This window comes from Megalobrama amblycephala, linkage group LG18 (genome assembly GCF_018812025.1).
Source record: "Megalobrama amblycephala isolate DHTTF-2021 linkage group LG18, ASM1881202v1, whole genome shotgun sequence".
Taxonomy (NCBI): Eukaryota; Metazoa; Chordata; class Actinopteri; order Cypriniformes; family Xenocyprididae; genus Megalobrama; species Megalobrama amblycephala.
Genome location: NC_063061.1, coordinates 26,285,608 through 26,299,293, shown reverse-complemented (window position 1 = coordinate 26,299,293; position 13,686 = coordinate 26,285,608). Strand labels below are relative to the sequence as shown.

General features: G+C 40.0%; 1 protein-coding gene across 1 annotated transcript in view; it reads right to left on the bottom strand.

Moving 5' to 3' along the window:
• Positions 1 to 8,949: 8,949 nt before the first annotated feature.
• Positions 8,950 to 13,686, bottom strand: part of cpdb (carboxypeptidase D, b) — a 68,702-nt gene continuing 63,965 nt past the window's right edge. Inside the window, exons 20-21 of the mRNA XM_048165304.1 lie at positions 10,098 to 10,194; positions 8,950 to 9,325 (exon numbers count right to left, since the gene is read on the bottom strand). Coding sequence (XP_048021261.1) covers positions 9,114 to 9,325; positions 10,098 to 10,194 — 309 coding nt within the window. The 3' untranslated portion in view covers positions 8,950 to 9,113. The remainder of the gene's footprint in view (positions 9,326 to 10,097; positions 10,195 to 13,686) is intronic.

The following is a 13,686-nucleotide window of genomic DNA, read 5'->3' as shown; positions in this document are numbered from 1 at the left end:
TGGAAAAATAATATTTCTTATTGTACTGTACTACTCAGAGCACGTAGTCCGGATCTATCACTTAAGAGGCAATTCATTAGCAGACGGAGTCAGAACCAAACGTGTATTGTGCACAATCTTTATTAACTAACTCACAAACACATAACTAAACTAACAAACACATAACATAACATACATAAAGGGTCACACACACACACACACATACACACGCAAGTCAGAATGAGTAATGATAGTGTTGAACCGGAAGAGATGCTGTTACTAGAGCTACATGAAATGTCAAAGGCAATCTGGAAAGGAATCATCAGTTTCTTCAGCAATAGCAAGGTAAGTCTTACAAATTAATACTAACTTGCTGTTTAGTGTTAAAATGTACGATACTTGCAAGATGCCCTTAGGCTGAGGAGCATCGGCTCTGCCATCTGAGGAGAGATCTTGGGTGATTCAGTCCGAAGTTGTTGCCAGTCTTTTCCATGTGGGATGAGGAGCACATGGCTCGTTTGTAGGCCGAGGCCTACAGGCCTTGCAGGCCTGGCCTAGGCCGGCCGCAAGGAGATCGATTCGGTTGTTCAGAAGCAAGGAGAAAAAGAGAGGGAGTGGCACTGTTCGCTGGTTTTTAACCTCTGGTCAAAGTCACACCTCTCAGTTGTTGACCGGACCAATGAAGATGTTGTAATTCTGGGTGGCAACACCCCTCCTGTCAGGGCTTTTACAACCCAGAAAGATTAACAAGCTGAGTTCTTGAATCAGAACTATTAAATATTCTTTTAATACTGATGTGTTGCACAGGTATGGATGTACCGCATACACAAACATTTAAATCTTCCCGCTACGAACGTATAGACACTAAACATGGCATGATTGAAGTTACCGTGCAGGTCATAACATTTAACAATCATCAAACATGTAAATACAATGAGTACAATACAACATCAGTAATAATGGATACCATTTCCTGAGAAGGAATCATTTATAGCACAGTCTGTCTATACATTAATGCCATAGAATCTGTGTTCTGTGTGGAAAATGCAGGGAAGATGCAGATTTTCTGTGTCTCTACTCTGTTCTCCATGCGGCAACCACATTCCTCAGCGCCATAAACTTGTAACTGAAAACTTCCCGGGGGATGGGGACAGACTCCAGAGTGAGCTTAAAACTATTGGTTAACTAACCAATAATTGTGTCTGATTTGCCTCAGTCATTACACAAGGCCTCATCAAAAATGGTTTGCAACACACTAGCAACTATGAACTGCAAAACCCAGAACCCAGAGCTGGCACCAGAAGGCACACAGCATTGCTACAATGCAAAATCCTTCTCCAAAAGGCTCCTAGCCAGCTGAGGACAGAACTGTCACCGTGGCAACAGACCCAGGTACCAGACCTACCACGGGGAGAAGCCATGGATGGGAGCACCCTCATCCTGCAGACACTGCAGGATCTCCAACAACAGGCAGCAACAACCTCCTTCTCCACACCCTTCATACAGAGGCCATCCAGAGGCTACACAAGGACGACTGGACATGCCTGCATCAGACGCTAGTAAGAGAGCTCCTTGAACAGTACTTACCTGAGGAGTACTGGGAAGCATAAGCTTCTGACCGCTCGCACAACACCACTCAGACCTGCTGAAGTCTTCACCGCCACAAGAGCAGAGTGAAGGCAGGAACACACCAAGCCGACGGTCGGCCGACTAAGTTTTCTTAGTGTGTTCCGCACCGTTGGCTGAAGTTGGTCCTCATCAGCTTTTTTTTGGCCGATTCGAAATGTTGAATCGGCGTTGGAGCTCGTCGGTCCGTCGGGCCATCTGATCATTCTGATTGGCTGTTCAGCTACTGCCTCCTGCTTGTTCGGAAAGGCATTTCATCTCATGCAGGTGCAGAACAGATGTGCTACTTGGCCGTCGGCTGTTTAGCGTCGGTTTGGTGTGTCAGGGCAACTTTGGACACAGACGCTGCCGACGTGAGCCAACCCTGCAGTCTGCTTTCGTCGCCACTAGTTGGTCGGCGTCGGCTTGGTGTGTTCTGGCCTTGACACAGCAACTTCAGACTCCTTCTGTTCTGACTGGGAGCAGAGGCTACAAACACCTGCTGCCCTTCTGCCATCAGCCCTAAGTAAGTCTGAATCTCTCTTCACACTAGAGCCCTGTGCGGGACTGATTTCCTCAACCCGCACCCGCCCGCTCCCGCTGAATATCTGACCAGGACCGCCCGCTCCCGCAACCCGCGTGTTCCACTCCCGCCCGCGCCCGCAATGTTTGTGTCCAAACCCGCCCGCTCCCGCGGACTTTCTCTCAAAGCTTTTGAAAATAGGCCTAAACAAATACTCTCAGACTAAATTCGTTCAAGTTAACATCCAGAATAACAGACTTTAAACATGATTGCGTTTAAATAAGATGAAGTAGCCGCAAAACCAAAGCACCACACGTGATAAAAAACATTGGGTATTTTTTATTAGCGTTATGAAACATTAACCGTTAAAACAAAAATACTCCATATAATTTACTGAAGGAAAAGAATATTGCTGACTGACTGCGGTCGCAGACTTGTGCGTCTTTCTTCCATGATCCGCCCACACACACACTGAATGCCCTCTCTGACGGTGCACTAGATAATGCGAAAATGCTCAAAATAAAACGGGCGAATTTTAAGAATTGTTTCCAAGTGTCTGACTTGCTTTGCTTTTGTCAAGTAAAGAGCTGCTTTAATTTTCTTCTCATTATTTTCATTTGTTGACTCCGTTTCTATTACACGCCAAATCCCACCATTCCCCGCGGGTCTCCCGCAAAGTTTTCTGACCGCTCACTCCCGCCCGCAGCAAAGGTAAAACCGCCCGCTCCCGCGAGATTTGCGTTGGGCCCAAACCCAATGCAGCCCTCTACTTCACACTACAACCACTATATCATGCAGATCATACAGAGTATGCTGCTCCCCTAAGTGTTGACCAAGAACGTTGGTATTTACCATTCTTCGGAGTTTATCATCCAAAAAAGCCCTTGGTTAGAGTGGTGTTTGATTCCAGCACCCAATATCAGGGTCTTTCACTGAATAGCGTTCTTTTGACAGGAACAGATTTAAACAACAGCTTGTTAGGTGTGCTGATTCGATTTTGGAAGGAGCCCGTTGCTGTGACTGCCAATATGCAGCAAATGTTCCGCTGTTTAACAGTGAGAGAAGCTAAATTAACACCTCCAGACGAACCTACAAAATCCCTAGGTTAGAACTTTGTGCTGTTAGCTGTGGAGATATCAGATCTAATCTTGGATGAGTTTAATTTCAAACTCTGTAAAGTTTTTCTGTGACCGCAAGGTCGTATTGGGTTACATACACAATGAATGTAGGAGGTTCTATATGTATGTGCACAAGCGTGTTAAAAAAAAAAAAAATAATCAGGCAATCATCAAAGGCTGAGCAATGGCATTATGTGCCTTCCGAGCACAATCCAGCTGACTGCGGATCCAGGTCTGTTCCAGGTTCTCTTCTTACAAACACCATGTGGTTGACAGGACCAGACTTTCTTTATGGACCTTTAGAAAGTGAGCTAACCTTGCAAGAGACCTTTGAGCTGGTGAATCCAGAAACGGATTCAGAGGTTCATCCTTTACCTCAAGCGAGCACTTCTGCCACAATTAGAACTGAGAAATCACTTAACCCAGAAGGCTTTAAACGCTTTTCGACATGGACGTCGCTGTTGAGAGAAGTGACGTGCTTAATCAATGTTGCCGGTTCCTTTAACTCTAAGTCTAAAGGACAGACATGCACACATATAGGCTGGCATGAGTGTCATCAGCCTTACTGCCTGAGTGAATTAGCCCAAGCCAAAAAGGTCAACCTTCTTTCTGTCCAAAAATCCTGTTCTGGGCAAAGATGGACTAATCAGAGTTGGTGGTAGTCTAACACAGTGTTTCTCAACTTCAGTCCTCGGGACCCACTGCTCTGCACATTTTGTATGTATCCCTTATTTAACACACCTGATTTAGATCATCAGCTCATTAGGAGAGTCTGCATGAACTGAATTGAGTGTGTCATATAAGAGAGACATACAAAATGTGCAGAGCAGTGGGTCCCGAGGACTGGAGTTGAGAACCACTGGTCTAACACATGCACCTGTGTTGTCAGTGATGAGAGAAATCCCATCGTCTTACCTGGACGATGACATATCTCCACCTTACTAATTCGTCACTTCCATGATCAGGTGCATCCTCCTTCCAGAGGAGCATCTCTCCATCCTTCATTTATGTTGGCTTGGATGTGTTTGGTCCTTTCTTAGTCTCAGCTCGTCGTACAAGAGGAGGTCATGCAGAGAGCAAGCGTTGGGCCATTCTCTTCACTTGTATGTGAACGCGTGAGCACCTCCAGCAGTATAAACACTCTACAGAGTTTTTTTTTGGCCCATGAAACAATTTCAGTGAGATTGTGGAACTAACTTTGTAGCTGCAAGCAAGAACTGGGATTCTTCAAAATGGTGAAGGACCCAAAGATGCAAGAATACCTCAACTGCTCTTGCTTATGGGAATTCAATCCGCCCCATGCTTCACAGATGGGGGGGAGCTTGGGCACATTTGATAGGTGTGGTGAAGAGTATTCTGGACTCAATGTTGATGTAGTACGGATCTCGTCCCCTCTCACATGAGGCCCTATGCACCTTCATGGCTGAAATTTCTGCAGTAATAAATGAAAGGCCATTAGTTCCAGTCTCCTCAGACCCTGACTCTCATACTAACTCCTGCCATGCTTCTGAATCAGAAGGTCGGTGCACCTCCATCTCCTGGAAACTTCTCAGGTAGTGACATGTTCAGGGAACAGTGGAAGCAGGTACAGAGCCTCGCTGACAACTTTTGGTATCGCTGGAGACATGAGTATCTCCAACAGTACAAAGTCGTCGCAAGTGGAATAGTACTCAACCTGACATTCAAGAAGGCTATCTCGTACTTCTAAAAGACAATCAGAGCCATTGTAACAAGTGATACGGCTTTAAAATCCATTCAGATAATGAAGATGAAGAACTGCAATGTCATGTGAACCTAACCACAATAGAGATGATAATGTTTAAGTTTTTGGCAGAGTATCAGAGTTACAAGCTGTAAAGGCTCCGCCCTCTTCAGGAAAGCAAGGTGGGGTGCAACAGCTCATTTGCATTTAAACATACATGCACGGAAACAGCATGTTTTCCTTCCACTCAAAAATGAGCATTTACAACATGGTATAAAAAAAGATCTGTGGAGTATTTTGAGCTAAAACCTAGACATTCTGGGGACACCTGAGACTTACATCTTGTAAAAAGGGGCATATTAGATCTCCTTTAAGTCTCATCACTTGTAAAAAAATAATAGCACACCTGTTTAGCCGATGTGCTTACCGTTGAATAATTAGGGGAATTTGAACAAAACTCTATGGACAATAGTAACAGTGACGCTTTCCAGAGCAATTACATAATGTAACCAGAGGTGTAAAAAGTACTCAAAAATGTTACTCAAGTGAAAGTACAAGTACTGAGTGAAAATTTTACTCAATTAAAAGTAAAAGTATCTGGCCAGAATCATACTCGAGTAAAAGTAAAAAAGTACTACATTAAAATTGTACTTGAGTATTAAAAAAGTAAAAGTAACAGCAAGAATGAAAACTAGAGATTCTTGTTTAAGCTTTTAATCTCTAAAAACATGAAGTGAATGAACCACATACAAAGTTTTATCCTACTTTAGAACTGTTTGTGTTTAATTATCAAACTATAAGACTACTACCTAATGCCAGTATGCAACATGCTACTCAAAGTTGCAAAACCTCAGATTTAACTTAAGCAGAAGCTGATTTTCAAAATTGTGAGTGTCAAGCCTAGCTCTTTTGGGGCTAAAAATCAATCCTGCAGTGCCTGAAACACTGGTGTCTGAAACACAGGACAGATATCCATCCAACTCTTTGCTGGTTTCATGTGTTGTCTGTTTCAAAGAAGCGAAAAAAATCATCAACTGTTGGCCATGGGCGCTCTTGATTCTGTGGCTGATTTTTGACTTCCTCCATTTTCTTCCACTGACTGTTATACAGTGGGTACGGAAAGTATTCAGACCCCCTTAAATTTTTCACTCTTTGTTATATTGCAGCCATTTGCTAAAATTATTTAAGTTCATTTTTTTCCTCATTAATGTACACACAGCACCCCATATTGACAGAAAAACATAGAATTGTTGACATTTTTGCAGATTTATTAAAAAAGAAAAACTGAAATATCACATGGTCCTAAGTATTCAGACCCTTTGCTCAGTATTTAGTAGAAGCACCCTTTTGATCGAATACAGCCATGAGTCTTTTTGGGAAAGATGCAACAAGTTTTTCACACCTGGATTTGGGGATCCTCTGCCATTCCTCTTTGCAGATCCTCTCCAGTTCTGTCAGGTTGGATGGTAAATGTTGGTGGACAGCCATTTTTAGGTCTCTCCAGAGATGCTCAATTGGGTTTAAGTCAGGGCTCTGGCTGGGCCATTCAAGAACAGTCACAGAGTTGTTGTGAAGCCACTCCTTCGTTATTTTAGCTGCGTGCTTAGGGTCATTGTCTTGTTGGAAGGTAAACCTTCGGCCTAGTCTGAGGTCCTGAGCACTCTGGAGAAGGTTTTCGTCCAGGATATCCCTGTACTTGGCCGCATTCATCTTTCCCTCGATTGCAACCAGTCGTCCTGTCCCTGCAGCTGAAAAACACCCCACAGCATGATGCTGCCACCACCATGCTTCACTGTTGGGACTGTATTGGACAGGTGATGAGCAGTGCCTGGTTTTCTCCACACATACCTCTTAGAATTAAGGCCAAAAAGTTCTGTCTTGGTCTCATCAGACCAGAGAATCTTATTTCTCACCATCTTGGAGTCCTTCAGGCAGGCTTTCATGTGTCTTGCACTGAGGAGAGGCTTCCGTCGGGCCACTCTGCCATAAAGCCTCGACTGGTGGAGGGCTGCAGTGATGGTTGACTTTCTACAACTTTCTCCAATCTCCCGACTGCATCTCTGGAGCTCAGCCACAGTGATCTTTGGGTTCTTCTTTACCTCTCTCACCAAGGCTCTTGTCCCCCGATAGCTCAGTTTGGCCGGACGGCCAGCTCTAGGAAGGGTTCTGGTCATCCCAAACATCTTCCATTTAAGGATTATGGAGGCCACTGTGCTCTTAGGAACCTTAGGTGCAGCAGAATTTTTTTTGTAACCTTAGCCAGATCTGTGCCTTGCCACAATTCTGTCTCTGAGCTCTTCAGGCAGTTCCTTTGACCCCATGATTCTCATTTGCTCTGACATGCACTGTGAGCTGTAAGGTCTTATATAGACAGGTGTGTGGCTTTCCTAATCAAGTCCAATCAGTATAATCAAACACAGCTGGACTCAAATGAAGGTGTAGAACCATCTCAAGGATGATCAGAAGAAATGGACAGCACCTGAGTTAAATATATGAGTGTCACAGCAAAGGGTCTGAATACTTAGGACCATGTGATATTTCAGTTTTTCTTTTTTAATAAATCTGCAAAAATGTCAACAATTCTGTGTTTTTCTGTCAATATGGGGTGCTGTGTGTACATTAATGAGGAAAAAAAATTAACTTAAATGATTTTAGCAAATGGCTGCAATATAACAAAGAGTGAAAAATTTAAGGGGGTCTGAATACTTTCCGTACCCACTGTAATTTCCAGGTCAACAAAGAGTATAGAACCCAAGAGGAGACACTCTGATACTTTTTAGGCAACAGTCACTAGATGGCGCTCCGGTAGCGCGGCCGCCATTATGGGTTGAAAATACTAACTGGACCATTGAATCCTTCACATCTCACGCACCCAAAATCGGTGAATTTCACTGCCAAATCAGAAGCACAGTTTTTTAAATTAAGTCACCAGTAAATTGTATGGCTCCTACAGTAAATGTTGTATTGTCTTATATACGTTTTATTTTACCAGTTGTGGAATCCAACCATTCATCCATAGTTAGTAGTTAGCCTACTTTATTGAGTATTTCCATTTTATGCAACTTTACACATTTATTAATAGTAAATTAATAATTAATTAATTTAAGATCATCATGTTTGCAGCGAACAATATATTTCAGACCTAGTGGAGTAATAATAATAATAATAATAATAATAATAATAATAATAATAATATCTAGGTCTGAATTGAAATAAGCTATATTGTACGTTTTAATGGATCACGCTACAAACATAATGATCTTATGATCTGCTGTGTCCATTATTGCATAATTCCCACTTTTGGACAGTTTTGCTTCAATGGACATTAGACAGCACTGAAAAATCAAGCCATTATATTCATATATTTATTGTCCAACATTCCCAATTTTTCTGATGCATGTCATAATTTTATTTCATATGTCGGTATTAATTCAGTGTTTATAAGTCTAATACTAATACTAGATCTTTTAAAGAGTTTTAACCCAAACTGACTGAGAGCAAGAAGGTTTTGTGAAAAAGTTGTTTTTTTTTTTTTTTTTTTTTTTTTTTAACAAAGCAGCTGATATTGTCATAGAAACTAGTGGACTGCCAAGTCGCCTTCACCCCAAAATGGCGGAAATGCAAGGCCGCTGCTGGGTGCAGGTGTTGCAATGGAACATTCTGTTGAGTGTCGCTTCTTGTTAGTGTATATTCTTTGAGGTCAAGGTGCGGTGCATTGTGGTAATTGATGCAACATGACGTCACTTCCAAAGGACCAATGAACATGTCTGACCAATTTCATGGAATGTGAAAATTAATCTCATTGAATAAGTAACTTTTAAATTAAATTGGTCATCAGCGCAATTCAATTGGTTTGGTAATAGCAAAAGAAAATAGAATGAAGTGATCTCCAAAAAATAAGTACTTTTTGACTGTAAATAAAATTGTAAGGAGCAGGGACGTGAGGGGCAGTTGCTCTGACCTAAAAAAAGGGCACTCCCATACCAACAAAAATAACATACCAACGAACTGTGCATCCAAAATTAGCAACAAGACGTATATTTTATTAAGTTTAAGAGGCCAAAGGTACATTGAGAATGAATGTAGTGGGAAAGAATCAGTGCTGCTAAATTGTATAAACAAAGTCTTTTGACTTACTAAGCATAAAGATAATGAAATTTTATTCTTAAACATTGTGACAGTACATTCAGTGTTCCTCCACAAAGAAAGGGTCATCCTCACTCTCGCTCTCATCCAGAAATCCCTCTCGCAACGGTGACTTCTCTGAAGCCATCGCCTCCATCCGGAGGTCTTCCCTCTTGCGACGCAACCAACGAACCCCATCTCTTATACGGCTGAACTTGGCAGAGCGGAGGTGCCAGATGAGGAGAGCGCAGATCAACACACTCGTCAAAGAGGCTAAACAAGGATGAAGGGTTGCAGGACAGTTTATTGCTACATTTTTAAAGAAGCCATTTGATTTAAGTAATTTATTAGTTTAGTTCACACATGTTGGAGTTGCAGTTGCTAAGCTCATAATTATTATAGCCTGAATTTATAACAATAAAATGAAGAAATGTACAAAGATATAATATAATAATGGTTTAAATATGAATACTTGAATTTGTAAATCAGGTTTTCATGCTTGAATGTTAAAAACAACATTTTTCACATATTTGGCATTGTTGCAGCACCACTCTTCCCAGTCTGTCAGTAACGCCATTTAGTTCCTGTCTCTATGAAGCCTCTCCTTCTGAAAAGCGCAATGTGCTCTGATTAGTTGGCTGGACCAGTGTGTTGTGATTGATCACCCGCTTTGAGTGCGTTTTGCATATGCCTTGAATGGGAATTATTTAAATGAGAGATATTGTGACATGTACGTTCCCAGAAGAAAACTTAAGACTACAAACGAGGCGTTTCTGGGAGTTCAGAAACAGTGCGCACTGATATAGATAACTCCTTTTGGAGTGACTTTGTAACTCTGCAGACCTTTTTCATGCTCAAACAGCAACATTACACAGTAAAGAAAGCTGAAAGTGAACCACCCCCCCCCCCCCAAAAAAAAAACGCATAATAGGTCCTTTTAATATAAAATAAATTATTTTGATCAATCTTTTGACCAATGAGATCACTGGAATTAGTATAAGTGTTAAAAATAAATAAATAAAATAAATAAAAATGTAAATCTTACCTGTGGCAATTATAAACACTGCCCGACTGAGGGGAGCCCTGTCTGCTGTAAAGTCAATCACAATGGGTCTGGTCACTCTGTCTGAGGATATATTCACCTTAAAAAAAAAGTCACAAGGGGAGAATGATGGAGAATGACAGAATTGTAGAATGTGCGCAGTTTCACCTGGACAGAAGCAGAGCTATCAGTTCAGCCCAATATAATATTTTTCTTTATTTATTACACTACTGTTCAAAAGTTTGGGACAGGAAAGATTTTTTTTTTTTTTATGTTTTTGAAAGAAGTGCTCACCCAAGATGTATTTATTTGATCAAAATACAGTAAAAGGAGTAATATTGTGAGAAAAAAAAAAAAAAAAAATTATATTATATATATATATATATATATATATATATATATATATATATATATATATATATATATATATATATATATATATATATAAATAAAATATCCAAAAACTACTGGGCCAGTGTTATATATTTTGTTCACTTGAGTACTTCCAATATCCCAAATGTTTCCAACCATTTGTATATCGTGAGAAAATTGCTGTTAACCAAGGATCTGGGACGTGTGAGTGAGTTGCCCGTCAATGGCGTCATATCTGCGTTACCCTCGGTTTCCAGTTTTATTTTGTAGAAACCTTGGAAACACTATAGACACTTTAATATATTACATGTTTTACATGTTGAACAAATTGTTTGGTTACATTTATAGACATAAAACTAATTATATAGCTCAACGCGTTTAGTCTTGTTTAAATCTAATTTTCTTGATTTTTTGCGAGTACCATGCTTTACCATGCCTCAAAGAAAAACACTATTTTGAGCTAACATAGCATAATCAGATGCAGCTTTATTTTTTAAAATAATACAGAATTCTCTCCATCATACATTTTCAAATTAATTGCATGCCATTTATCAACACAAGCCATCCAGCATTTAATAGGATATTCTAATATCGATCTATCTTACTGCAGTGTGCAACAAGTGTCTCACAGCAGCCGCCGAGCGAATGCACAGAGTAATGTTATAACATCATTTTCAACACACTCAAATGTATCTAATTTGATAAACAGAGCTGCATTACCTCATACTCACGACCGGAAAAGTGGAAGTGGCGCCGGCGACTATGGCATAATAAAAATTCCGCTGCTCGGGAGGTGTGTTGCGTTCGTCTCTCATTAACAATTGCTCCAGCGGCCTCATTCAGCTCTCACCAAACTCGGTCCCACTCTGCTTCATACTACAGTAACGTTAATAATCGCATCCATGAACATGATTTCTAACCAAGTCCTATCCCGATTCTTTTCCACCGGCTGTGAGGTGAAGACCACATGTCCCAAGACTCCGCGCTCAAACTTGGCGTCATCAAGCTACGTCTTTGTTTTGAATAGGCGACCTCTAGCGGACGGAAAAAACTACATAGTGCACCTTTAAAATGTAATTTATTCCTGTGATGCAAACCTGAATTTTCAGCATCATTACTCCAGTCTTCAGTCACATGATCCTTCAGAAATCATTCTAATATACTGATATGCTGCTCAAGAAACATTTCTAATTATTATCAATGTTGAAATCAGTTATGCTGCCAAATAGGTTTTTGAAAACTTTTTTTTTTTTTTTTTTTAATATTCTTTGATTAATAGAAAGAACAGCATTTATATAAAACAGAAATCTTTTATTTTATAGACATTATAAATGTCTTTACTTTAAATTTTTGATCAATTTAGTGCATTCTTGATGTGTAAATGAAAGAAGTTTCTTTAAAATAAAAGTCTTACTGACCACAACCTTTTGAACAGTAATATGAATTTATCTTGTTACAGTTTTAGTATGCCAAAAATAATATTTTTCAAGTTAAAGGCACAATATGTAATTCACTGCTAGAGGTCACTTATTTAAAACACAGGCATAGCTTGATGATGCCTTGATTTTGCGGAATCATGGGAGGTGTTGTCTTCATGGCTACTGCCAGTGGAAAAGAATCAGATGGGACTCGGGAAGAAATCATTCATGGATGAGCTAATGTATTAAAATTTTATTATTATTACTATAGTATGAAGCCAGGGTGTGGCTGAAAGCCGTTGGGAGAGGAACGAGGCCGCTGGAGTGATTGCAAATGAGAGACAAGCGCAACAAACGGCTTCAGAGGAGTGAAGCTTTTATTATGCCACAGATGAGCATTTCTGCTTCTTCCGGTCATGCGTATGTGGGGTAATGCAATGTTCTTTATCATTAGATACATTTGTGTCTTGAAAGTTGTTATAATGCTACTCTGTGCATTTGCTCGGCGGCTACTATGAGACACTTGTTGCACACTGCAGTAAGCTAGATCGATATTAGGCATGGTGAATCATGGTATTTGCGGTAAATCAAGAAAATGAGATTAAACAATAAGGCTTACTGTGTTGAACTATATAATGATTAGTTTTCTGTCGATGAATGTATCCAATCAGTTGCTCACCTGTCTAATAAAAAAAATAATAAATTAAAGCGTCTTTGGCGTGTCCATAGTTTCTACAAAACCAAACCGGAAATCAAGGGTAATGCGGGTACGATGTCATTGATAGGCTACACATGGACACAGTCCGTATCCTGGTTAAAATTGCTTATTTCTGGATTTTCTTGGAAACATTTGGGATAAGTACACAAGTCAACAAAATGTATAACATTGTTCTAGTGTTTTTTGGATATTTTAATCCAAAAATCTTACAGATCATTAATATATAAATACAAACCCGATTCCACAATTCTGTACAAATTGTGAATAAAAAAAGAAATGCAATAATTTACAAATCTCATAAACTTTTATTTTATTCACAATAGAATATAGATAACATATCAAATGTTGAAAGTGAGACATTTTGAAATGTCATGCCAAATATTTGCTCATTTTGGATTTTGTGAGAGCTACACGTTCAAAAAAAGTTGGGACAGGTAGCAATAAGAGGCCAGAAAAGTTAAATGTACATAAGGAACAGCTGGAGGACCAATTTGCAACTTATTAGGTCAATTGGCAACATGATTGGGTATAAAAAGAGCCTCTCAGAGTGGCAGTGTCTCTCAAAAGTCAAGATGGGCAAAGGATCACCAATTCCCCCAATGCTGCGGCGAAAAATAGTGGAGCAATATCAGCAGGGGCGGATCTAGAAAATTATTTATAGGGTGGCCAAGGGGTGACATGAGGTATATGAGGGGTGGCAACACTAAAGCAAGCACCCATGGATTTTTGGAGATTTATGCCCTGACATACACAATTGTGTTCACAAACATTGCATTACCATAAAGTAGTCCTATATACAGTTTAAAATTAAAAATAAATAACAAGATTTCAATATTCATCATGGCACCAATTAAAGGCACTATATGAAAAACATCAACAGATTCAAAATGAATCTGAGCTTGTATCACTAAAGGAGATGAGCAGTTTTATTAATATTACACAGGATACTTCAGTGGCATAAATCACATGTTTTAGTGCAAGTTAAAGAACAACAAAAACTTGTTTTTTGCAAACAATTTTTGAGTTTCTGTTATTAACAGAGGTGGGAATGTCTGTGTGTGTGTGTCTGTGTGTGTGTGTGTGT